Genomic DNA, 26,695 nt, shown 5'->3' with positions numbered 1-26,695 from the left:
AACCAGACGAACATAAGGGATTTGAATCTCTAGTAAACTTATTGGGTTTTGGAAGCCAATAATTTTTTTTTCTTCATTTTTTTTATGAATTTCATTGTAGCTTATTTAGTTTCTGTTTTTAATATCTTGATATTTCATCCTTTAAAAAAAGAGAAAGAAGAAAGTCTCTCAAAATATCGCCTACTTAGAAGAGACGTTTTTTAAAGCATTTATGGTATGTTTTGTGATAAAAGTTTCTAAAGTCCTCAAAAGCATAAATCATTGATTTCAAATTCCAAATCAAATAATAGAGAATTATGAAAATTTTGAGAAAGTCACGATCCAATAACAAAGATTGTTTGAGATTTTGAAGAATTCTCTATTGACTAACAAGAGATTTTAGAAGTCTCTAAAATTCTTCCAACATCTCCAGAAATCTCAATTGAATAACCCTCTATTAGAAAATCTCCGGAATAAAAAGTTTATGAAAATCTATATAAATCTCAATTGACTACCACCGTTCACAATTCAGAAAAGAGAGTTTTCGAAACTTGGGAAGTTTTCCAAGAATAAAGGTTGATTATTTGGGCATACAAACATCGAGTGAATATAATAATGAGTTGGTAAAAAGTTAAGAATAAAAATGTAGAAATGGCGAGCCATTTATCACAAGTTTACATACAATATACTTGATAATGTTCACGTTCTAAATCACTCATTTCAACAACAGGCGGACGTCCATTAGGATACTTTATTTTATCCATCTCATCATGGTATGGTTTTAGAGCAGCACCCAGTTTTTCCCAACCCTCTACAAAATCAGAAACAGACGCAACTTCCGTATATTTCAAATCAGGATACAGTATATTATCCATCTCTTCGGAAAAAACAGGGGGATCCCCGAACTCTTTAGGAGGTAAACATCTATAGGGATTGTCAGCTTCACCATCAAGGAATAATAAATCTTCACGACGTTGATCAGCAAGGTCTTGTTCAATTTCAAATAGTTGTTCACTGCCATTAGTAAAGAGAGAAAACTAGTTAATTTGTGTTCTTACTAATAAACTAACCACCATACTAATAATATCGTAGCAACTTAACAAATGTAATAGATCATATTCATAATTTTCAGTTTTTTTTCCTTGGAGAAGGTCAACAGGGGAGCAACAGGTTGTCCTCTAACCAACCAGGATATAGAAAAAAAATCAAAAACAAACTACGATAGTTATAATATTAGTACCTTTCAGAAGCGAAGAAACCCCTGCTAGGAACTTCAATCCACAATAGCTTCTCACTACTGTTGCCACAAAAACAAAATATTTAAGACTAAGAACAACAACAATAATAAAAATATCCGCCCGACAATAAAATAAATAAATAAATTAGATAGAGGTAACTTTTACAAAAATTAAGCCAAACTGAAATCAAAATATTTTATTCATACATCGAATTTGATCCTTTATTTTATAGATAAAGTTTGTTCCTTTATATATATTCATAATTATAGTAATGATAACAATGCAATGATGCAAATAGTGGACTAGTTTTCTTTTCGATTGAATATAAGTGGGTATGCTTCAAAAAAAGAAATTTGAATATAAGTGGCTATCTAGAAGGTGTTTGAGCTCAACTCGTTGGTAGGCTACCAAATAGTTTTATATAAAGTTCTTTCTCCATTAACAAACAATAAAACTCCATCAACAAACAATAAAAAATAAAATAAGAAGATGGGACGGCTGCCCCGGCTAGCGGGAAGACTGGCCGGCTGGCATTGGTCTGTAAGAGTTTTTTTCTTTTTTTGTTTAGAAAATAAATCCTTCAAACGCTTGAAAATAAATTGATAATAATAATAATAATAATAATAATAAAGGTAACTACCATAAGTTAGTAACATTATTAGGCTGACTCTTGGGGATACTTCTGAGTTGGGTTGAATGGATACCTGATATGTGTGCTTGTCTACACACTGGGACTCGGATATGGACACTGATATGCCAAGATGTGGCCACTCACATAAAAAAAAACTATTATTACTAACCAAACTTTTTTCAAGTTGAAATGTTTAATATAACCATACCTTCTTGGAAAAAAAAAAAGGTTTGAACTTTTTAAAGTTCTGAAGGCAATTAGCATATGTTGACCTCGAAAAGGAGTATTACTTGCAATGGAGAAGAAGTGAGGTGATGATTTTGATTCTAACTCATTTTTGTGTATGTTAGCATACATAAGACAGGTGTGACGTTGCAAATAACGATCATGCAAATAGAAATTGACAGCATTTTTAACCTGTACCACTAACATCTCCATCTTAATTTTTGGAATTGCGTACGCGTCACTCGAGAACGGGTCCATATCAAAAACATGTAACGTATGTGTGCAATCCAGGTTCACAAGACCTTTAGACTAACTCTTATGAGGCATTCAACATGAGCTTGACAGTTAAGTCATAAAAGGATCAGATTCGCCATTTGACTTTGCACTAAATCATACTGATGCCATACTATGTTGTACTCAGAGATAAATCATTTCATTCTTTTATTCTACTCCCACACAACCATGCGTAAGAGATAGTCCCACCTTCCTACCTTCATAGTTATGTGGTATAGGGCAGTGAAGACTCCAAAAGACTCAAGCCTCAGTAGTATCAAAGTCCAAATTTGTGCACCCCATTAAATGAGGGTGCACATTTCTCCACACATAATTGGAGAAATGAATATATGTACTGACAATAGCAACAATAACAAAACAAGGTAATAATAAATACCTACCGAGTATATGGATACGGAATCCAAATGAAGTCTTTGTGCTTCTTTCCACTGTTGCGGATATCCTCAGCACTGCCATTAATAAAAATCATGAGAACACCAAATCATAGGATGATAAGATTTTTCCACTCAGAGAGAAAAAAAAAAAGTACTCCACGATGCTAGCATCCTATATCTGTGAGTTGCTAATAAAACATAAGGTTAAGTAGAAAGCCATACCCAGGCTCCCTTCATGATTCAGATATGTACTGCACACTTTCGAAATTCATCCTTACCATTGAAATGCATTTTCCCAAATTTACTATTTTCTATTTGTTAGGACGACATATTAACGACCCAACAAAACAAAATCAGACCTCCAAGAAAATGATTACAATGACTTGACACTTTGTATCACATACCTTGTAAGACAGATTTCGTTGACCATAGCATTGGAGATGCTTTTATGCGTGATGAAAAGAATTCATAAATAAAAAAGATGATTAGAGTGAGTTGGTAATAATACCTGACAAGTGGATGTCCTTTTTGTCTAAAAATTTCTGCACAAACCATAATAAATTCAGTAAGAACCAATACATATACTCGTCCAACCAATCGAAACATTAAACATCCAATCAACACATTAAACAATATTACCAACTGCAATGTCGGCGGGAATCCCTTCATCATTAATCAATGTTGATTGGATGGATTCAGTGGGAGATCGATCAGTAGGAGGAGGCGAACTGGCTGAATCTGACAGGCACATGTCTCTGTTAGCCATGTACTCATGTAAGAAGTTAGTGGTGCTGGGTATGATCCCTATGATCTTTAAACGTCTATGGAATTCTTTCTGCAAGTTCTTATCCAATTTCCTTGAAGAAATACAAAAGATGCACGTTAAGGAACTAATGCAACAACTGATAGAAATTGTAGTACATATAAAAGCTAGCAATGAGTGATTCAAGTACTTACGCATAGTCATGTCCTCTGTAATAGATATTTTCTTCATCTGGAGCATTTGCGTACTTGATACAGAAACTGTCTATCGAAAAGTCATCTGGATAAGCAATGACACCGTACTCCAAAGTAGTCCCAAAATAACTCATACGAGATACAACTAGGCGAATGCTGGACTGTGGATCACCTACACTATCCTTGTGTTGGTCGTGATTCTGGTTATCCGATTCATCACCTCTTTCTTCGACAGTAGAGGAACGACCTGCAGGCATGTGAACAATGACTTTGATATCATCACCCCGGTATTCTCTAGTCAATGTTACCGTTGGCTTTCCTGGTGTATCTTCAATTTTGAAGGGAAAATCACTTGGTGTCTGCACAACCTAACAAACGCATAAAGACATCCATTTGATCATCTCCGTGCTGTATACAAATCTTAGTCACAGCTTAATAACTATTGCAAAGCAGTTCGTGGTGTTCAACACTCACTTTTAACTCTATATGAGGAGATATAAGTTGAAGTTCACATCTACTGGTGTAGGCCGCACACACTCGCTGATACTGACCTTAACTAGTGAACTAGGCCCAAAATGTATAGTCAGAATAATAAATATATTCTTTCGCATAAACACATGCAGATGCACATATACTTTGCGTGCAAGTACTGAGAGAAGAGGAATCTAAAATGGTAAATTTTTTATTTGTATCTCAAATTGTACCTTCATATTTTTATCTAAGTTATGACTCTACACGTCAGGAAAAAACTACATGTTTAAACGAATCCTATTTTTCGTGTTAATTAGTGACGTATTCGTATTGTCCACTGGAAAGCAGACACGAGACGTGGGCACGAAGACATGATACTTTCTCAAAAAACTAGGATGCAAACACGTTATGAAATCAACAAATTTCCTACCAAAACCTATATTATACAAAGAAAATGCTTTAATCTTTGTGTAGTTTCTTAACTTCAACGGATTTCTAACTGTCGGGGAAATGGCCCCTGCTAACCTATAGAAAACTTTATGAATGGGATTTTAAAGAATAAATTGTTGATAAATAAATTATTTTGTGAACAAGTATAAAAGTACTAATACTACTGTAAAAACTGTGGGCAGATCCACTGACATTGTTATTCAGAGTCTCAGACACCATCTCACACAGTGGACGCCATTTTCATTTTAGAAAACTTAAATCGTAACCTGTTTAAAGCTAATATTTTGGGGATATATTTTTCTCACAAAGCTCTACGTTCCTACAAAAATGAGCACATTCCAAGAAGTATAACATCACCACCTACTACATTGAAAATCAGCCTCTAGAAATCAACCAATTTTCAATGAATGAAACTAGATAATGAGGTTTGGTATTTCGGAATGCACTCATTTAAAACAGGGTGAGTCAACGGTTGAATGACATCCAAAGTGAGATAATGTGAGTGGATCCGCCCTCTAACTTACATACTAAGAACTTGGGTATTATTTGTGCATATTTAAACTAAAATTGCATGATTGCTAAAGGCTGATGCCAAATCTTTCAAGGGATACCATTCTATATAAAACAGAAAGATAAAAACGATCCTGAACGTTGAATCACTCAAACGGTACCCCTGCTAATCTCGGTATCCCCTTTAGCAATCATGGAAATTGTGTATGGCTCACACATGAGATGTCACTGATGTGTCTGACGTGCGCATCCCAACGTCTAACATGCGCATCCCAACGTCTTCCCAACGTCTAACGTGTGCATCCAAACATCTGACATGGACACTGCCCCAAAATAGCAGTGTCCGAGCTACACAGATTGTCACCTGAATTGCTCGACACCCTCAAATTTTACCCAATTTTCTTCCCCAGGTAGGTGGCATCACCCACACCTTAGGTTTTGCTTTGTGTTCCCACCCCTGGAAAAAATAGGGGGCATTGTGTGAGTGTGGGGGAAGATTTTGAGAGGTGGGAAGCATTTTCGGATAAGGGTGCACACGGTACGGTTCGGCTCGGTTCTTGCCGAGGCCGAGTACCTGTACCTCCCTAGCCTCGGTTCCAAAATTTTGGACCGGTACCTGTACCTTGTACCTCGGTTCCGGTACCATTCGGTACACTACGGTACCAGGTACGGTACCGGTACACATCGGTACTAATTAACTTCAGAGAGGTGTGGTGTTCGCAAACAAACTATAACTGCAGTTTGAATAGTAATTAACTTCCTAAACTGTGGTACAATAACAAGTCATATGCTTGTGCAGTTGTGCAATTGCTATAATGACTAGTGTGTTGAACTGATGATGCTTCTGCTCATCGTTGATGAAGAATGATAGAGATAGGTGGTTGTGCTGGTTGCGATGGATGGACGTCGGTAGCAAACGAGAATGATGATGTTGATGATGGATAATGAAGACTGAGATGGTTGGGAGAGTTGCAGCCGAGGAATGGAGAACAACTCGACAAAACAGGGAAGATCCGATCTTCCATTGTTGATCATGATGATCGCAGTTGAGAGAATGATGATTACTGCCAATGAAGAGGGTGACGTATCAGTGGTGTTGCTTCCATTGACTTTCGAAGTTGAGCTTGGTTTCTGAGACTGTTGGAATTGGAGCTCGGCAGTGATAATGAATGTTGGAACACAGTTGAGGAACAGAAGATGTCGTGAGTTACGTAAGAAGCTCGAGTTATTTGTTTCTGACAAGAGGTTGAGCAAACGATGCTCGGTGATGGGTAACAGATGAAAAAAAAAAGAAGAAACCCTAGTAATTTTTCTATATATACCGGCACCATTAGATACTCATATTAATCCCTAAATCTAACGGCTATTACTACTCGGTACAATCGATCCGGGACGGTACGGGACTGGTATAGGACCGTGTATTTGTACCTCCCTAGCCTCGGTTCCTATTTTTTGGACCGGTACCTGTACCCCCTTCCTCGGTTCGGTACAAAAACAGGTACGGTTCCACCGGTTCCGGGACGGTCCGGCTCGGTTCCTGTGCACCCTTATTTTCGGATTATCACTGACATTTAGAATTATCACTGACATTTATTCTAAGATTTTTAAGATAGAATTTTGATCTAAGGTTTTCAGATTTTGAGGGGTGCCAGCTACATACAGCTCGTCTTTGATTTGATCTAAGATTTCTATTGTTAAATCCTTCTGCAGGTCAAAAAAAAATGGGGAAAAAAACAAGTCTTACGACGACGACAATGAATTTTGTTTCACTTAATCACACACTCTTTCACACCACAACACTAGAAAGCGGAGCCAAGGGTTAACTAACCAAAAATCCAAAAAACACCCCCAGAGGCATAAAGCGGAGCCAAGGGCTCTAACCCCAAAAATCACATAACACCCCCTATAATTAATCATATATTCAGTATTTAGTCCACCTTATGTGTAGTATTTAGTCGACCAGATCCTACAAGTTTATGAAACTCTATTTTAGCCCCCCTCAATCTTAATTTTTGCTTCCGCCATCAGTACATCACAGAGTATCTCTAATAGTTCAAACTAGATGTTATAGAATGAGTATCTCTAGTAGTACCTCTAAGGCTGTTGCGTTGGGTAATAAGGAGGAAATTAATAAATTTAAGATAAAATTGAAAGGAACGATGCTCAAATTATGTGTGTTTGTTGGAACCTAAACATAAATAGATAAAATTAATGAAAGAACATACCTTGTGAAGAAGATCTTCAGCTTTCACCTCAGGACATACGGACGGTCCCTTATTATTCTCAGCGGTAGAAGAGAACAACTGAAGATTTAAAGGCAGATCTTGTCTGTAGATTAGACTGGTACTCTTGTTCTTCAATTTGGGGTTGATGATTATGGATGATGAAGTGCTGTAATTTCTAAGAGGGGTCTTCCTCGTATACGCCAGCAACACTGGGGTTAAAGATGCAGCAGCTTTTTTGATGATTCTCGCCATTCTAATAATTAATTTGCAGAAACAGAAGAAATCTCCATCCACGGCTTTAGGGGGGTTTGATCTGAGAAGAGAATTTAGGGACTCCAATTTTGAAGAGAAAATTTTCTTATATGGATCTGGACCTCCTTTGATGAGTTTGTCCGGCCCAATGAAATTCCCTTTAATGGATACGGTTATTAGGATAACTTTATATTTGGGCTGAACTTAACAAGACCTCGTCTTTTTTACGAATACGGTGTGGCAAGTTGGGGTGTGCAACGGACAAACGGATGCGGGTTAGGGATCATCCGCGTCCAAACCGTCTAAGTTGTGAATTTGGAAAATTCAATTGTGTCCGGCTCAATCGTCCGCGGATTTGACATCCGTGGATTAACGGGTGATACGGATTAATCGCGGATTTAGTAAAAATACAAAAAAAAAAAAAGAAAAAGAAAAAAAGTGCAACAAACCCCAATTCTTCATAATACACAGCTCCTCAAGGAAACAATGATTGTGTTGATCTTTGCAGCTGGGCATATAGAGCAGTTAGTTTAGAATGGACTTCTGAAATTTTTGATATAGAAATCTTGACGCAGTTTAGACTAATATGCACTTCACTCGGTACCCAAATTTCCACTTCCGCAGTTTAGACTAACTAGATTTGTGCCCGTGCTATGCACCGGGCATATTCTTTTAGCTTGGTGCTCGGGGTTTTACCTCGTCCATGGTAAAGCCTCGTGACGATGTATTTTTGATTTGGTGTGCACAGGGCTTTGCTCCGCCCGTGACGATGTATTTTTGATTTGGTGTGCGCGGAGCTTCGCCCGCCCCGTAGCGATGTATTTTTGATTTGGTGTGCGCGGGGCATCACCCCGCTCCATGGAGATATATATTTGATTGGGCGTGTCAGAGAAAATACATTAAATATGTGAATATATGCAGATTTCGTTTATTTTTTCCTTTTATATTGGTGTGCGCGGGGCGTCCCCGTGGCAATGCGTTTTCGATTTGGTGTGCTCGTTCTGATTTGATGTGGCGGGGCAAATACATTAAGTAGGTGAGGATATGTGGAAGTTTTATTTACTTTTTCCTTTCATTTTCACGAAAAATATATAGATTTTTATCCCTTTATATATTGATTTGAAAAAAAATAGTCCTAATATAATACTTGATTACCAAATTGAATTTGAATTCCCATAAAATTTTAAACACCATAAGTTATGTTTTTCTGTTAAGTTTGTAATTTTTAAATAAATCATACGTTGCCAAGTGTTATAACCTAAATATTGTCATTTCATTAATTCCAAATTTAATTTGGTTTCCTTTTTTTTAATTTTTTTCTATTATTTTACAATCCATCATACGTTGCCAAGTATCCTCACCAAAACGCTTGTTTCACAAAACTCAAAAAAAAATATTTCGACCAATAAAAAGTGAAGGTTTCCTCACCGTTTAACGTGATAGCTGTATTTGTCTAGGCCTTTAAGTCTTTTGATATGCACATCATCAATCATCTCCTCCATGTACGCTGCCCATTGATATGTAATCTAAGATCCTAATTAAGGAGAGGGTTGAATACAGGGAAATGTGGTTCGAGCAATTAAGGCTGCTCTTATTGAGTACTAGTGCATTAGTTCCTGCGATGAGCACTGTGGCCAAGTTCAAGTATATACTTTGGGGAGTCGTCATGGGTGGAGAGCTCTAGGACAAGTTAATTACGGTTTAGATTTTTACCGCGGTGTGTGTGCAAATGGAGCCCTTCATTGGGTAGAGGATAGGGAAATAAAAATTGTGGCTTTTGACATAGCAGATGAGAAGTTCCGATTGATCCCACTTCCACCACTTTCTCCATATAGCAGTTACAATATGATTTCACTGCAAAATAAGTAGTTTTTAGGGACAGACTGTTTTTTTAAAACCGTTCCTAAAGGGGTTATTTGGGACGTTCATGGAGTACTCGTCCCTATTAGTGATCAAATTTTTAAATTAAGACAATAATATGATCGTCTCTAAAAGAAATGACGACCAAATAGTATTAATGACGGTGGAACAGGGGACGGTCAGAAAAACGTCACTAATATCTTCTTGGGACGGATTTGGACCTCTTAGGACACTTTTTAACAGTCCCAAGAAGCCTTTTGTTTTGTAGTGTTTATCTTCAATTTTTTGGTGGGTATTTGTGTGTCGTTCACTTAGATGCAGGAAAACAAGATACATTTTTTCATGTATGGGCACTAGAAAAAAACAAAAAGTTCGGCAGCAGCTATGATATGAGTGAACATGAGTTCAACGACTTAGTGTACCATGCGCCAAGTATGTAACATATTTTCCGTTCGCCGTTACAGAGAGCGATCAAGTTTGAATATCGTCTGATGACGGATCCGTCTCTTGTTATGATTCAGGAACTAAAGCGCTAAAAAAACTCTGGGATGATTTTCCAATAAGAGATGACGATGCAGTTCCTCACGTGAACAACCTTGTTTCACTTGAAGCATTAGGAGAAAAATCCAAGAGAAAAAGATAATTTGACATGCCGATACAGTACATTCAAGCAAAAATATAAGTAGGGAGCAAAGAAAGTCGCCTCAGAAGAAATGGAAGTAGATAAGCTTTTGCTAATTTGTCTGGTGTTGCTTCGTTTTAGTTTTTCTCTTGTTGCATTATTTATTAGGGTGCTTTCATTTTCTTGTGAGACTCCGACGAATCCTATTATCTTTTATCGCCTTTCACAATCAAGGTGTGTGCATTTAATCGGATCTACGCATTCATCAATAGTCTAAACACAAACTTATTACCATTTTAGTCTAAAGAAGTATATATATTCAGCTTAATGGGAATAACATGGGATACAAACCGGATAGGAATTGGTAAGATTTCTGTATGATACAAACCAGCTAGGCTAAAACCAACAAGTTTCATAAGATTTATGTATTAAAGTTCAGCTACTAATGTAACTTCATTCTTGAACTCTTGTTCGCTTTGTTTGGAATTTTTTGACAGCCAATCAGTGTGCCCAAAAGTCACCTCATTCTAAAATTCAACCTTCCCTGAGGTTCCTTTTGTGCACTACCCAACTTACTGGGCTGCCCATCTCAACCAAGGCATCTTTATGTCGCCGGCCTCGTGTATATTTTTGGCTTGTTGTCATCGTATCGGTTTCCCTATTTAAGCAATGCGATATAGGGTGTGGAATTTAATTGTGAATCGGAACTAATAACAAAATTACCATGGCTGCCGAATGGGTACAGGTGAGTTGTTAGCTAGCAGAGAAAGAGAGAGGTAATCTACTGGAAGATATCTAAACAATAACAGGTGAGAACTGATCTTTATTATAATTGCGTGCATGATGGATTTGTGAATATAGAATAGAATTCATAAGATGGAGAAGTTACCTATTGAGATAATGCTAGATATACTATCTCGTTTACCTCACCAAACCATCATCAACTGCAAAATAGTTAGCAAACCCTTAAGAGATATAATAACAAATAGTATCACCATCTTTCAGTTTGGTAATAACCCTGCTTTAATCTGTTATGGAGGAGATCTATACGATGATGTTACTACGCAAGGGAATTATTCTTACAAAACAATTATAGAAATCGATAATAATGCGCCAATGGCATGCCTTGGCCCTAGCCATGTTGACCGCACCATGCGTTAATGGCATGCCAACCATGCCATCCGCACCACTGTGCCAATGGCAAATTATGCCAGTCATATCTCCGCGCCAAGACATGCTAACCATGCCGATCGCACCACTGTGCCAATGGCAAATCATGCCAGCCACATCTCCGCGCCAAGGCATGCCAAACATGCCATCCGAACCACTGTGCCAATGGGAAATCATGTCAGCCACATCTCCGTGCCACGGCATGCCAACCATGCCGGCCGCACTACCGTGCCAATGGAAAACCATGCGAGCCACATCTCCACGCCAAGGCATGCCAACCATGCCAGCCGCACCACTGTGCCAATGGAAAACCATGGCAGCCACGTTTAACGAGCCAAGGCATGCCTAGCCATGCTAGCCGCACCATGCGCTAATGGCATGCCAAACCCTTGGCCCCATCATGCCAACCCAACCGCACCTCTCCTTGGCCCTAGCCATGTTGGCCGCACCATGCGCTAATGGCATGCCAAATCCTTGGCCCCACCATGCCAATCAAACCGCACCTTTCCTTGGCCCTAAACATGCTGGCCGCACCATGCACCAATGGATGCCAAACCCTTGGCCTCGCCATGCCAAGCCAACTGCACCTTGTCTTGCTCCTATCCATGTTGGCCGAAACATGCGCCAGTGGCATTCTAAACCCTTGGCCCCACCATGCCAATCCAACCTCCCCTTTTCTTTGCCCTAGCCATGCTGGCCGCACCATGCGCTAATGGCATGCCAAACCCTTGGACCTAGCCATGCTGGCCGCACCATACGCCAATGACATGCCAAACCCTTGGCTAAACCATGCCAAGCCAACGGCACCTTGCCTTGGCCCTACCACGCCAAGCCATCCTTCGCCCCACTATGCCAAGCCGTCCGCACCATCCTGCTTTGGACCCACTATGCCAAGCCATCTGCACCATTCGGCCTTGGCGCAACTATGCCAAGCCGTCCGCACCATTCACCCTTAGCCCCGCTATGCCAAGCCGGCCGCACCATTCGGCCTTGGCCCCACTATGCCAAGCCACATCTCTGTGCCAAGGCATGCCAACCATGCCAGCCTCACCACTGTGCTAATGGCAAACCATGCCAACCACATCTCCGCGCCAAGTCATGCCAACCATGCCAAACGCACCACTGTGCCAATGGCAAACCATGCCAGCCACGTTTAACGCACCTTGCCCTGGCCCTAGCCATGTTGGCCGCACCGTGCGCCAATAGCTCCACCTTCACCTTGAACTTGAAGAACATACAGCTACATCACCTCTTATAGTATTACCTTGAAGTGTATAAAGACCATTAACTCTTGTACCTTTCATGATTGCAAGACTTCCTCTTGAGACACGAATAGCTCCACTTCACCTTGGTACTTGCAACCATTTGAATCAAGTGTACCCAAATAAATCAAATTTCTTATCAAATCCGGAACATGCCTAACCTTGGTTAATGTCCTCAAAATACCATCATACATATTAATTTGAATTATACCTACACCCACCACTTTACAAGTGACATTATTTCCCATAAGAACTCTTCCACCTTCTCGAGCTTTATAAGTAGAAAGCCATTCTCTATGAGGACACATATGAAAAGTACAACACGAATCTATAATTCACCCATTATCCGAGCTTTCGGTATAAACCGTGAGAACTGTTCCATCATCACTTTCTACTTCAAAGTTTTCCGTGGTGCCTTGGTTTGTATTTTTATCAAGATTCTTCCTTTCCTAACAATCCTTCTTGAAATGCCCTACTTGCTTACAATGAAATCATTTTAATTTACCCGATAGATTTAGACCTTGACTTTGATCTACTTCTATCTAAACCACCCTTTTGGTTTCATCTTCCTCTTACAAACATTCCATCTCCCGAATTATCTTTTCCATCAATACCCGTCTTCTTTAACTCCTTAGAGTTCAGAGCCGCCTTAACGTCTTCTATGGAAATTGTAGTCTTCCCATACATTACGGTATCAACAAAGTTATCATAAGTTGGTGGTGAGGAACAAATCAAACCTAATGCTTGGTCTTCATCTTCAATTTTGACATCAATGTTTTCCATATCCAAGAGAATTTTATTATTTTCATCAATATGACCTATAATAGACATTCCTTCATGCATTCTAAGATTATGTAATTTCTTCTTAAGATAAAGACAATTAGTCACATATTTAGTCATATACCTTTTCTCCAACTTTTTCCATAGCCCGTCAGGAGTCGTTTCCGTCGCAACTTCTCTCAAGACCTCATCGCTTAAACACAAAAAAATTAATCCAAGTGCTTTTTCCATGAGTTCTTCCTTTTCCTCTTCCTTCAATGTTGATGCTAGAGCCGTTTTCCCTTTCAAAGTTTCACCGAACCTTGTCGTACCAAAAAAAAAAACCCTCATCTTTAGCCTCCACAGATTGAAATCATTCCTTCCATCAAACTACTCAATCTCGCACTTTGTCGCCATGGTAGATCGCTTCTACCCGGAGCTGAGATACCAATTTGTTAGAACTAATGGCTCAATCTAGCACAATCAATCAAGATATGAAAATGGAAATGAAATCAATCAAATCAAGCACACACCACATATAAGGATTTATAGTGGTTCGATCAATATGATCTACATCCACCTGAGACTAAGAAATGATTCCACTATGATGATCAAACAAGTTTACAAGGTTTTTCCCAAATCCTCTCTCAAGAACATAGCCTCCTTTGTGCCTCACATTGTCTCAAGAATAACATTAGTTTTTCTCTCTATTATAAACCCTAGACTCCTTTTATATTTACCTAGGTTATAAAAGAGACTAAATGGACTAATAGGATAAATTAAAGGATCATGCCCATACAAGACTTATTAAGCCTATATTCAAGGCATACATAACAATATCTTATTTTGGAAATGGGAAAATTAGTTGTTATTTGCAACGTGGGTAGTAATTTGATTTGTAAATTAGATTTGATTGAACCAATAAATATAGAGAATCTAATTTTGTTGTCCACTCGCCGATATTCATTATTTCAATAACTCTGTACGGTCAATCTGTTTGTCATCACTAATGGTCGTGCAAACGAATTCATCTTTATTGCATTATCCAATTTAAAATAACTTTCTCATGAGATGACAATTGTCCCCTAAACACTCTGTTGTTTCTTCCGGTCCAAAGAACATGCCATATTGCAAAAGGTACGCAGTACTTGTACTTGTGGAAGATTAAGGTTTCAAAAATCTTTATCACCCCATCGAGGCACATGGGTATCTTGGTCATTTTCCTGGTATCGGGATGCAGGGGTAATTTGGTCATTTCCCTAGTAGTAAACTTATACTAAATTTATATTAGCCCCCTTTGTTTTTATTCTACGCACAATAAACCAACCCCTCTTCCTCTATCTTCAACTTTTTCACACAGAGCTCGCTCTCCCCCATAAACCCTAGAAAACACCAAAATCATCTACAAATTTTTGAAGCCGAAGAATAAAAATTCCAATCAAAAATGTATTCATCAAAGAAGAATCATTACAAAGAGATGACGATGAACTGTAAAAAGTAAAAAATCTTTTTTTTCCTTCTTTTTCTTTTCATTATTCTGGGTTCTAGTATGCATTGCAATATTAAATTTACGAGCATCCTTGAAACCTAAAACCCATTTCTCAATGAGTTTGCAGAAACTCGGCCAAGCTTTAGGATAAAAACCTTTCTGACTTGCTTCTTTTCCCCACCAAAAATCTCTTTGAATTGGATTAATTTTATTGGTTATCTTCTTAGGAAATATAAAACATCCCATTTGGTATGAAGAAATACTAGAGAGGATTGCTCTATTAAGGACCGTTCCACTAGATTGGGAAAGGACTAAACCTTTCCATCCTTTAGATTTAGAATCCATGCTTTCTAGAATGGGGGGTGAAAGTCTTAATTTTGGACGTATCCATAAATAGGGGAGCTCCTAAATATGGGTCTTAAGGCTTATATGTTTAATCTTTAAGAGTTTAGACATCATTATTTGATATTTCAGAGCCACGACACCTGACTTTCAAAATTGATGAGTTAGCCAGAGGCTTCACCGAAGATTGTTATAGTGTCTAATAAGCTCCTTCATTCTACTAAATCAGCTTTAACAAAAAGGAAGCAATCATCCGCAAAAAATAGATGAGAGATAGGTTCACTTTTAGGGGTTATCTTTACTCTATGAAGGATCTTTTTGTTTTCTTGGTTAAGAGGAAGTCTAGAAAAAAATTCCATATATATAATGCATAAATATGGAGATAGAGGATCTCCTTGGCGTAAACCTCTGCGCTTGACTTAAGCGATTCAGAATAGTTCCCAACGCTAGTTTGATTATCAGTTTTCATCTTCCATGCAATTCTGAGTAACTTTAAACACTAGCCAGATTACTGTTTTCTTTGGATTCCACACATCATCACACGGAATCATGGAACATGGTTTGGGGAAAGTCTGGATAACATCAACTTGGAAGACATTAGACTTGATTCCACACTTTTCCCAAACCTGGATTAGGATTGGATTCCACCGTAATGCTTGCTATAATGAGTCGATACAAAACTGTTGAGTCAGATATGAAGGAGCCTCATAACTATTGAGTCAGATAATCAAGTCCAGTCAGACCTCAAATCAATTGGCCTTCTGACTCGTGTGCTTATTCCGGTCTTTGTAGACAGAGGTTAACCTTGGTAATTAAGGGTCAATTTCACGCAGTAAACAACCCCTCTTTATCCGTCTTCACTTTTCCACACAGAGCTCGTTCTCCACCATAAACCCTAGAAAACCAAAAATCACCTGCAAATTTTTGCATCCAAGGAGGAGGAGAAATTCCATTCCAATCAAAGATGTCTTCATCGAAGAAGAATCATTACAAAGAGAAGATGATGAATCGCAAAAAGTAAGAAACCCCTTTTTTTCTGTTCATTATTTTGGGTTTTATCGATGAAATTGAGAATTAGGTTTTTTTTTTTTTTTGAATTGAATTGAATTTTTTTGGAATTTGATAGGGAGAAAGATAGAGGAGGAGAAGACAAACCAGACGAAACTGAATTGCCTAAATACAGAGACAGAGCTAAAGAACGAAGAGAAGACCAGAATCCTGATTATGAAGCATCTGAATTGGGTTCATTTCATGCTGTTGCTCCTCCTGGTGCTGTTGATCTTAGACCTGAAGAGGCAATGAAGATATCTATCGAAAATTCCAAGTATCTCGGAGGTAATTCGTGTTAGTTTAGATTCTAATATTGTGCAATGCGCCGCGAAATTGTACAAAATTTTTAGATGCAGGTGTTGGAGAGGTGGTTAGTTGTATTCCCATTATTTATTGAGTGGTTGTTTTGTTTTTTGTAGGTGATGTGGAGCATACGCATTTGGTGAAGGGATTGGATTATGCGTTACTTAACAAAGTACGAAGTGAGATTAAGAAACCGGAACCTGGAGAGGAAACTGATGGAAAGACTAGGTGAATTAATGAATTATGTTTGCTGCTTTTCAGTAATATTCTCTTTCTCGTGTGTTGGGTGATGTTGTTGTTGGTTTTATCGGGTGGGGTGTTTTACTGAGTTTGTTTGTTGTTGTTGTTGTTGTTGTCCAGCAAAATTGCAAAGGAAGACCATGCTGTGACTTTTCGTACTGCGACCGCAAAGGTGTGTTTGTCTTGTATAGTATGCGATGAACTTTCAATTTGTGTTGATTTGAAGTGTTAGGTGGGTAGCTTAGAATGGGAGGAGTTCTGTGTATTTTGTTTCTGACAGTGGTTTCCTGGTTGCAGTCGGTGTATCAATGGATTGTCAAGCCTCAGACTACTATCAAGTTGAATGAGATGTTTCTTCCTGGACGAATGTCTTTTATCTTCAACATGGTGATTATCTTTTGCACATTCTCTTTAGATTTTGTAAAACATCTTATGGGTAGGGGACTGTATTCGTTAAGTTTTAGCACCTAAAGGAATTCGTAAGATGTTTACTCTTTTTTCGTATGTGGAGTGGTTTTCTGCCTGCTGAGATGCTACGCAATTCGAGTTGTCAATAACTCTACCATAAATAAATAAGACGAAAAAGCAAGCTCTCTAGACAACATTTGATAAATTTACTTAAGCTAAATCCATAAAGCTATCCTCTTTTTTTCTTTTTCTTTATGTTGTTTATTCGAGTACATATATAAAGACAACCGAAGGGTATCTACTATTCATCTGTGGAGCCTGGTTATAGGCGACTTTTACTGGCCGAGTTACTCAGGTTATGCTAGCATATTATCATATCTTTACATTTGGTCTTGGATTGTCCACTGAGTCCTTATTAATCTATCAAAATAACACTTTCTGACGTTAGTTTGATGCAATATAGGAGGAGAATTTTTCTCATGATATTCCTACGACAGTGCATCGAAGTAAAGCTGACTGCCCAGATCCTGAGGTATGTTCTCTACTTCCCTGTGATAATACGTATCTCCTTCTCTTGTTCGATGTTGATTTTTGGAGTTTGTTGTTTCATTACTTGTGCAGGAACTGGTTACTGTCAGTGTTGATGGTTCTGTGCTAGAACGAATTTCTAAGATAATGTCATATCTCCGCCTTGGGACATCAGGAAAGGTTCTGAAGAAAAAGAAGAAAGACAAAGATGTAAAAGGTATTTGTTTTGTCGTTCTGATGGTTTTGACTCATTTGAGTGGAAAAGCTCCCCTTGTAATTTTTGCCTCTCCTGGTTATAAATTTCATGGTAACAAATTTTGTTTCTGTTACAGCAAAGATCTCTGCTCTTGCCAATGATTATAATGAAGATGAGAAACAACCATTGCCTGAACGTGGAATGCCGAATCATCGGAATGAAATGGAGATCTTGCCACCACCACCACCACTTCCCCGAAATTTCACCGGCAAAATAGAGAAGCAAGTCCCAATTGTTGCAAGAGCTGAAGAGGAAGATATATTTGTAGGTGAAGGGGTCGATTATGCAGTTCCCACCAATGACATTAGCCCTGCTGTATCAGAGGATATGGAAGAGTCTCCTCGAGATAGGGATAGACCTTCTTATTTCAACGAACCTGAGTATGGTCCAGTCGCACCACCACCTGAGCCTCCTCAGAATTGGCAACAAATGGTAAGTTCTTGTGTAGTTCATTTGAAATTTATGGTTGACTTCGGTGGCAAGAGAAGTAACTTTTGTTTTATGTTTTTGGTTTTACAGAATGGGTACGATGCTGTGCAAGCACATGCCTTAGCTGCTGGTGGGTACCAAGGAGAGTGGCAGAATTACCAGTATTCTGAACAACAAATGGCTTATCCTGAACAGTACCTCCAGCAACATCTGCAAACTTATGATGCACAAGGGGACCCTACCATTCTACAAGATCCAAACTTCATGACCCAAGAGGAGAAGGATCGAGGCCTAGGATCAGTGTTCAAACGTGATGACCAGAGGCTTCAGCAACTGAGAGAGAAGGATGCTCGGGAGAAGGATCCCAATTTCATATCGGACAGTTACTCTGAATGCTATCCTGGTTATCAGGAGTATAATCGTGAAGTTGTGGGCAGCGATGATGAAGATGATCTGTCGAAAATGGATATGGGTGGCCGGGTGAGACCTCTCTTCTGACTTAGTTGTTTACAATGTTAATTTTACTACCAATTTCTAATTTGAAAATCTTATCTTTGGACAGGCTAAGGGTCGGCTTCATCGCTGGGACTTTGAGACCGAGGAGGAATGGGCAACGTACAACGAACAAAAGGAAGCAATGCCTAAAGCTGCATTCCAGTTTGGCGTGAAGATGGCTGATGGTCGCAAAACCAGAAAGCAAAATAAAGATCAGAAGCTTACAAATGAGTTGCATAAAATCAACAAGATCTTATTAAGGAAGAAAATGGATAAAGAAGGTGGTGATGATGGTGGAGACTATGACGATGAACCATCAGGAAAGAAGATGCGGTCGTAAAGCCTGGTAACTTCAAAATTCTGACTTATCTACATGTCTGTATTAGTATATGATGTGAGAATTCATTTTCTTGATATGGATCTCAATGTAGTTAGAAAAAATTAAAGTCCTCTCCGTCTTTAATTAGTCTCAGTATTTGTTTATAACCTTTTTGAAATCTTTCTCCGGTTCTATGTATTTTGAGTTTGTAATGGAATTAGGTGCTGGTTTGTCGCCAGTTTAGGGTGTTAAAGCTTTGTATTTTAAGATGGAAAAAGTTTTTTGCTAGACTGCAAGCAGAACTCTGCAAAACAAAAGATGGGGAAGTTGCCGTTATCCCAGTTACCATATTTGCACCAAATTCTCAATGTGGTCTCTGGCAGCTTTTTTTTAACATCTATCAAAATCTTATACTCTCCGTACATCCACCTCAAAAGATCCAAGACCGTGGAGCACATTCAGAGTAACTGTCCCTGATTTATTTAAGGAAGCTTTAGATGTCCCTTGCTCCCTAAGGCCTCCCTTGGTTCCAATTGAGATAACTATTAGCCTGTAAAACTCCGTTTGTTTTCTTTATCACACACATTTTATTAACTTAGCATACAAACTGCACATTCCTGCGTCACATTGAATTTTAAATGGCCCAGAATGTCATAAACATTTATGTCCAAGAGTTATCTTTGTTCCAAAACATACCTTATTATTACATGTACAAATTGCTACTCTCTCGTCATACTTTAGATAGGTTTTGGGAATTCTAACATTCCACATTAGACGAGGGTTTTCATATTCTTTCAATAAAACTATCGACAATACTATGACATTTTATCTTGAAATTCCAAGTTTATGTTTTTAATGCATTAATATCAATTACTGTTTGATTATTTTTTTCATGGGCTTAAATGCAAACTTTGCATAATTCTCTTCGTTTCTTGCTCTTTGTCGTCTAAAGTGCAAGGGAGGGAATAATAATCCTATTACGTGACTTAAAATCAACACCCTAACATGGAATGTGACCCAAATTCTACTTAATTGATTCAACATCAGCCTACATTGAGTAGACCCCATATTAGGCCACTTGTGGAGCGAGCAATTGAATCTCATTGCAGTCCATTAACATCATGTTTGATTGAAGGAATTGGATTATCGGGGAATGTTACAAATTCATTGAACCAAACAATCCAAATCAACTTTATGTAGTTGAAAACTTTGATTCCTAGGAATCCAATTCCCTTCAGAATAATAGATTTTCATTGCATTGGTCTAGTAGTGCAATGAAATTGAATTCCAAGGTAAAAACAATAATAATTGGATTATCTCAACTAAACGCTAAGCTAAGGTAAAAATGTGAGACCTCTCCGTCTTAAATTAGTTTCACTATTTGTTTATACTATTTTGAAGTCTTTTTCCAGTTTTGTGTGTTTTGAGTTTGTGATAGAATCCGATTTTTCGGTGCCGATTTCGGGTGTGAGTCGTTTGGATTAGATAAAAAAGTGATCGTGAGACTGTAAACAAAATTTTTCCAAAACATATTTTTGATAGTTTTTTAGTTTCTTAGATAACAAAGTTAATTGCTGGTTGATAATAAGTATTTGCAGTAACTGTAAAGCATTTACTAATCAGTAACGTTAAAATCCATTAAATAATGAGATATTTATGACTGCCTTAGACTCTTCCGCTGTTGAGTGAGATAATTTACAAGGGTCAAATATCCAGTTTTTTAGTTGCCTCCATCATTTCAATCTTAAAACTATCTTTCATCCTAACCTCTAAAATCATGTTGCAATGCATATATTTGGCATACATATACCACCTTTTATAGGTAAAGATCAGCATGCAAGACGAATTAATATTAGTTCCATCTCACAATCGATGGAATACATTTTCCGTATGTAAATATGAGTGGAAAATCCTTGGTCTAGTACCGATTTGTATTTGGATGCCGGGTTGTACAAAATGATATGCGGTTTATCTTAATTTAGCTTGTCTGTTAAATTAAGTCGGTTTTGGTTGCACATTTGAAACTAAACAAAATCTAAAACCAAAAACGCGAAGGGAATTCAATATTGAATTCAGAAGGCGCAATAAAATCCTTCTAACATCATGATTCTTTATAGAAGAGGTATTTGAAACATCATGACTCTTTATTTAAGAGGTATAGATAATGTCTATAAATACCATGTATAATTTGGTTAGAAACATTTATTAACAAGTAATCATTATATTGCATTCACTAGGAATCATTCATTAAGTTTGTATCAATTAAGAGAATTCATCACTAAAGCTTTGGCTCGGTGTTTCTCGAAGTTTGGAGTACTACTACATCGAGAAGAGAGCTGTTGTATCCTGGGAGACAGACATCGATAATCCGTAAGCACCGGTGCGGTGTGAATCTGTCTTAAATATAGAGGATATAATCCACGCCTCAATTTTGGTTTGATCTAATAGGGTTTGCACTCTTCTTCTTTCTCTGATTCTTATTTGCAGTATATACACAAGATTGCCAACAATCTTAATCAAATTCAACTATCTAACATAATAACTAAAAGATTCTTAAATAGGTTTGAGAAAAAACCCTAACTTGTGCGATAATAGAGGATGAAAACAACCCAAAAACAGAGTCAAACTCGAAATTTGTTATTTTCGGCAAATTCGGGCCACAAACGGGGACTCAAACGAACTCGTAACGAAGAAGTTATTAGCTAAAAAACTTTTCTAAAACGACAAAACGGGTCTTAGAATACATAGAGAATGGAATATGGACTCTTGTCTCACTAACACCATTTTTTATAATGGATTTGAGCTGTCTGGATCGAATACATCTAGATTAGACTAAAATCACGACTCCTCTACATCTAACTCAATACGGTTGTTATTTGAGTTAGATTTGACTCACTGACACAAAAATATGTGAGTCCCATTTTGTTACCTGACGTAAACGGATCTGAATCGGAAATCGAGTCAGATCTAAGTTAAAATTATAAATAAACGGCTAGACATCTGACTCGCGATAAATCATGAGTTGACTCAGATTCAGATCACGAATCAATTGTGGTGGACAATCAAAAGGGCAGTGATACACTCACCGAGTATTTCTTAGGATTTTCGTCCCAAAAAGGGAATGAACGATTCTAGGCGCGTTCTTAGCCTTGTGATCATAAATGGGATAAAGTGGAGTCCAATCTCTATTAGAGTCGGGATTTTTTGTCCGGAAAAAAATTCGGTAGACCTAACATTTCCGCAATCAAAAGTGAAAACTACAGGGAGACCCATTTTACAGATTCTTCCCACTTTGAAACCCACGCTCAGAAATTCTCAGGCGCGCGCCCATTTTTTAGGGTAAAATATCTCTCACACCTAGAATTTCTAAAATTAGGTTTCGTTCTTTTCTGTTCTTCTAACCAGCATATCCAGGACTGCAAGAACACACTCGATGATCTGCAAGCCTATCAGATTAAGTTAAAAAAAATGCAGAGAAGCAAAGTATGAATATCGACCTTTTATTTTGTTTGAGGAAGTTATGTGGAGTTGAGAACTTGAATGCTGAGACTTGAGAAGTGAATGAAATTGGGAATTTTTGCGACGAAGTAAACAAATTCTAAGTTCGGTAATGAATTTGTTTAATTTCGTTACTGAATCGATCAGTTTATATCGATGCCGTTGATGGGTAATGAATATGTTTAAGTTCAGCTTGAAATAGAGCTGGAGCATGAACTCAAGAGAAGAAGGATGAACATCAAGATGAGTCTGAATTGCACGAGTCTGTATGGTGCTGTGTAGTTTGTTTGAATGAAGAAAGAGGATCTGGATTTTGAACTGCTTCCATTAACTTTTGTCGATGAATGATGGAATGAGATATTCAAGGTCCGAGAGTTTACAAAGAATTGAAGACTTGGGTTTGAATTAGATTTGTACTTGGCTTGGTTTAGAGACTGTCGGTGACGAGAGATGTGGGTTTGTCTTGAATGTACGATTAACTGCAGGGAAGGAGGTATGGGAATGATCAAGATAAAACCAGCAGGCATATCTACATAACAAACACAATACACAACACACGTTTGCAAGTCCTGAATGAACTGCGACTAGTTTCTTAATGGAGGAGTTTGTATGGTGAACTGTTGGGCGAGAAAGCCACAGAGAGTAGTTGTTGTTGTGTTGTCTCGATGGGGATTTGAAATTGTTTGAAATGGGAAGAAGGAGCAGCAAGGTGTTGGTGGTGGCTGTGCGCAAGAAGAGTGGATGAGTTAGTGTGGTTGAATTGTGGATTGATGGTCTGTGACCAGGAAGATGCACATGGATTTGGGTACTGGTAGCTGTTGCAGTCAACAGTGAGAAATGAGATTATAAAAAGTAGCATATCCAGGACTGCAAGAAACACTCGATGATCTGCAAGCCTATCAGATTGAGTAAAAAGAAAAATGCAGAGAAGCAAAGTATGAATATCGACCTTTTATTATGGTAATTCATTTGACCGACTTGTTATATCTTATTATGCATCAGTTGGGAAGGTCCATTCGTATTTTCTTAAAAGCTGTGTGTGGAAGCACTAATATTATGCATGGATTACAATTGTGCAATCTATTATGCATCTACAAAATGGATGCATAACTTATTATGCATCTACAAAATGGATGCATAACCTATTATGCATTTACAAAATTTGTTGCATAACTTGTTATGCAGTCCAGAAAACGGTTGCATAACACGTTATGCAGCAAAAATTTTGTCACTATTAAAGCCAACAAAAAAAAGACTGCATAACTTTTCATGCACCTGCAATAATATCTGCATAACATGTTATGCAGTCGCGAAAATAGATGCATAACCTGTTATGCATTCGAAAATATGGCTGCATAATGCATTAGGCATCGAAAAAAATGTTGCATAATCTTTTATGCATCGAGAAAATAGATGCATAATGCACTATGCATCATTTTTTTATGTAGTTACGCACTAATACAATGGCTACATAACTTGTTATAGATGCATAACTTTGTCATGCAGATGCATAATGTGTTATGCAGTGGAGAAAATGGTTTCATAATTCGTTATGCGTCTGCAGAAGGTGTTATGCATCGTTTTTGGTGACTGCATAATGGTTAAGTATCAAGTTTTCAAAAAATTTCCCTAAAATGAGGATCACCTCCGATTTTTTCGTTAAAAACAAAATTTTGATATTCTTGTTTGTACTCGTTGCGTAGCTCTTTTAAAAAGATTTCCAACGATATAAAATTTGTAAAATTTTAAGGCGCGGATTTTTAGATATGTTATGTCCAAGTTGCGTTGCCAATTATACTCCTGAAAAATTAGGCTGCATAACGAGTTATGCCTGAAAAAATAGTATGCATAACGAGTTATGTATTAATTCTTAATAATTTTGAATAATTTTGGGTGTCAGAGAAATAATTATGGATGTTACGGTATACAAAATTAATTGTGGTCCTGAAAATGAGAATATTATTTTTTTTTGGGTCTCCCCCTAATTTCCACCAATCAAAATGTAAGTCGATTTTCACTATTTCCTCGCGTAATTTACCCACATGGAAAAGCCCAGACACAATCCAATAATCGATTTGAACCAGACACCCGATCCGATTGAAAGCCCAAGCCAGATCCAACCTCACAAGGAGTGTATCTACCTACCCTTTTTACTTTCACCTCGCATAATTTACCCACAAAACCATACGTACGTTTAGCCACTTCCCAGCACTCCTATATTTAAAGGCAGCCATTGCCGAAACGTGTACCACATGAAACAAGTGCAAGAAAAGCGCGTGCCGGAACGTGTACAAGGCATGGTCTTGCCACATCACCAGAATTCTGAATCCTCCTACAAAAACAAGACAAGAAATGAAGATGACGACGAATTCCGAAGAAGAAGATTTCAACTCCTACTTATTATTTCAATTCCTTTCATCACCCAATTCTTCTTCTTCTTCATTAGAATTCCACAACGACTCAATCGAGAAGACGAAAGAGAAAGGTGGAGATTTAGGGTTTCATAAAATCAATCCAGAGATTGGAAAAATTGAAGTTAGGTTTTTTTTTTTCTGTATTGATTGATTGATTTCTGGAAAAAAAATCGATCAAATCAAATGGCTTCTTCTTATATAGGAATCAGATGTGGTGGTTCTATTCTGAAATCATCTATTGAATCTTCATCTTCATGTTGTACTTGCCTTCATTTCCAGAATCATCATCTCAAATTGAATCAGCAGCAGCAGCAGAAGCAGAAGAGAATCATATGCTCGATTTCGAATCTTGATTACAACAATACAAGAGCAGTATTGAGTAATTGTTCTGCATCTACAACAACAACAGCTTACTCAGATACTGTTTTCGGAACAGAAATGAAGAAGAATCAACAGATACAGGATAATGCAGTTTCAGCAGCTGTCAGAGAAATCAAGGTTGGAGTGTATGGAGATGAAGAGGAGGAGAAGGTACCTTCTGCTCCAATTTCTGCAGACAAGCTTGATGAATGGATGACATTTTCAGTTCCCGAGGTATAATCTCTTCGAGACTTCTTCTTTTCGTTCAGTTGATTGATTAATTCGGTAATTGAATTTTGGTTTGTGATTTGTGATTTGATTGAAACAGATTGTGAAGAACATAGGCGAAGCGCCGCTACTGGTGCACATTTACTCATCTATAAGTAAAGGAGTTGGGGGAATCTCATCAATTGGATCTTCTTCTTCTACAGCTAATGCCACTGCTGCTGCCGAACCAGTGCTTGAAAAAACGAAGGCTGACGCAGAGAGTTGGAGTGGTGTTACAAAGAGATGGGAGGAAGGGAGCCCTGTACCTGACGGAATCATACTGGTTGAACAGCTAAAGATGGAGGAGAATGACGGTGGCAAGGAGGATGAAAGTGATGAGGTAATTGGGTCCTCGGATATGAGTGGCGGTAGCAGCACAAAGACATGGGGGGTGGTTATCCAAGGTAGAGGAGTTGAATCTGCATCATCTTGTTATATTCTGAAAACATGTAGAGTTGGGTCATCACTTGGGTTCTGCACTCACTTCTGCTTGGCTAGAGCTAAGTGTTTTGGCGAAAGCGCAGATTTACAGCTCAAGTACTCATGGTTACTTGGTCACTGAATGGCGCAATTAGAACAAGGCCGTGATGCGCGGAGTTGGGAGAATGGGGAAATGTACATAGATATGAACAACTTTAGAGATGAGTAGTTGATATTGATTATTACCCTCAAATTGGGTTTGTAATTGTCTGGATGATTTCATACATTTTTTACAGCAATACAAGATTGATGTAACAAATGCTTGATTGAATTGAATATAAATAAAGTAGAACTTCTTATCTCAGCCAGCCCACAATTCTGTCATCGTGCATTTGTAGGAATGGATTACAGGCAGCATCATGTAATTCTAAATTAGCATCCATGTTTAACTTGGTCAGATAAATTGCCTCTTCGTCAAAATTTCTAGGAAGCAGGTAGATAGTAATATGGCAGGCTTGATGACTACCAAGATGAGAGCAATTCTCAATTGCGCACGAGCAACTTGGCAAAGCAAACCCACCTTGAATTGCAAGCAACT

At 38.1% G+C, this 26,695-nt stretch overlaps 3 protein-coding genes across 3 annotated transcripts; 2 read left to right on the top strand and 1 right to left on the bottom strand.

Annotated features, from left to right (window-relative positions):
* Positions 1-520: 520 nt before the first annotated feature.
* Positions 521-7,681, bottom strand: LOC113337294. The gene is made up of 7 exons (XM_026583005.1): positions 7,355-7,681; positions 3,699-4,066; positions 3,381-3,598; positions 3,250-3,283; positions 2,748-2,816; positions 1,220-1,276; positions 521-993 (listed from the first exon to the last, which is right to left on the bottom strand). Exons 1-7 carry the CDS (start codon positions 7,604-7,606, stop codon positions 654-656), a joined length of 1,338 nt encoding a protein of 445 aa, XP_026438790.1. The 5' UTR covers positions 7,607-7,681; the 3' UTR covers positions 521-653.
* Positions 7,682-15,959: 8,278 nt separating this feature from the next.
* On the top strand, positions 15,960-19,486 carry LOC113337253 (suppressor of mec-8 and unc-52 protein homolog 2-like). The gene is made up of 10 exons (XM_026582962.1): positions 15,960-16,127; positions 16,237-16,445; positions 16,580-16,691; positions 16,824-16,875; positions 17,001-17,090; positions 17,575-17,643; positions 17,733-17,856; positions 17,972-18,327; positions 18,415-18,804; positions 18,887-19,486. Exons 1-10 carry the CDS (start codon positions 16,075-16,077, stop codon positions 19,157-19,159), a joined length of 1,728 nt encoding a protein of 575 aa, XP_026438747.1. The 5' UTR covers positions 15,960-16,074; the 3' UTR covers positions 19,160-19,486.
* Positions 19,487-25,010: 5,524 nt separating this feature from the next.
* Positions 25,011-26,461, top strand: LOC113336993. The gene is made up of 2 exons (XM_026582689.1): positions 25,011-25,644; positions 25,739-26,461. Exons 1-2 carry the CDS (start codon positions 25,234-25,236, stop codon positions 26,237-26,239), a joined length of 912 nt encoding a protein of 303 aa, XP_026438474.1. The 5' UTR covers positions 25,011-25,233; the 3' UTR covers positions 26,240-26,461.
* The last annotated feature ends 234 nt before the right edge of the window (positions 26,462-26,695 follow it).

Source organism: Papaver somniferum, unplaced genomic scaffold, assembly GCF_003573695.1.
Source record: "Papaver somniferum cultivar HN1 unplaced genomic scaffold, ASM357369v1 unplaced-scaffold_158, whole genome shotgun sequence".
Lineage (NCBI taxonomy): Eukaryota > Viridiplantae > Streptophyta > Magnoliopsida > Ranunculales > Papaveraceae > Papaver > Papaver somniferum.
This window is presented reverse-complemented; position numbering and strand designations above follow the sequence as displayed.

Excerpts from the sequence above, each read along its gene's own strand:
- LOC113337294 (XM_026583005.1), bottom strand. The coding sequence starts at position 7,606 with ATGGCGAGAATCATCAAAAAAGCTGCTGCATCTTTAACCCCAGTGTTG. Across the intron at positions 3,599-3,698 it reads TACAGAGGACATGACTATGC|GAAATTGGATAAGAACTTGC; the intron begins GTAAGTACTTGA and ends TATTTCTTCAAG. Across the intron at positions 994-1,219 it reads GGTTTCTTCGCTTCTGAAAG|TGAACAACTATTTGAAATTG; the intron begins GTACTAATATTA and ends TACTAATGGCAG.
- LOC113337253 (XM_026582962.1), top strand. The coding sequence starts at position 16,075 with ATGTCTTCATCGAAGAAGAATCATTACAAAGAGAAGATGATGAATCGC. Across the intron at positions 16,446-16,579 it reads AAATTCCAAGTATCTCGGAG|GTGATGTGGAGCATACGCAT; the intron begins GTAATTCGTGTT and ends TGTTTTTTGTAG. Across the intron at positions 18,805-18,886 it reads AAATGGATATGGGTGGCCGG|GCTAAGGGTCGGCTTCATCG; the intron begins GTGAGACCTCTC and ends ATCTTTGGACAG.
- LOC113336993 (XM_026582689.1), top strand. The coding sequence starts at position 25,234 with ATGGCTTCTTCTTATATAGGAATCAGATGTGGTGGTTCTATTCTGAAA. Across the intron at positions 25,645-25,738 it reads TGACATTTTCAGTTCCCGAG|ATTGTGAAGAACATAGGCGA; the intron begins GTATAATCTCTT and ends TGATTGAAACAG.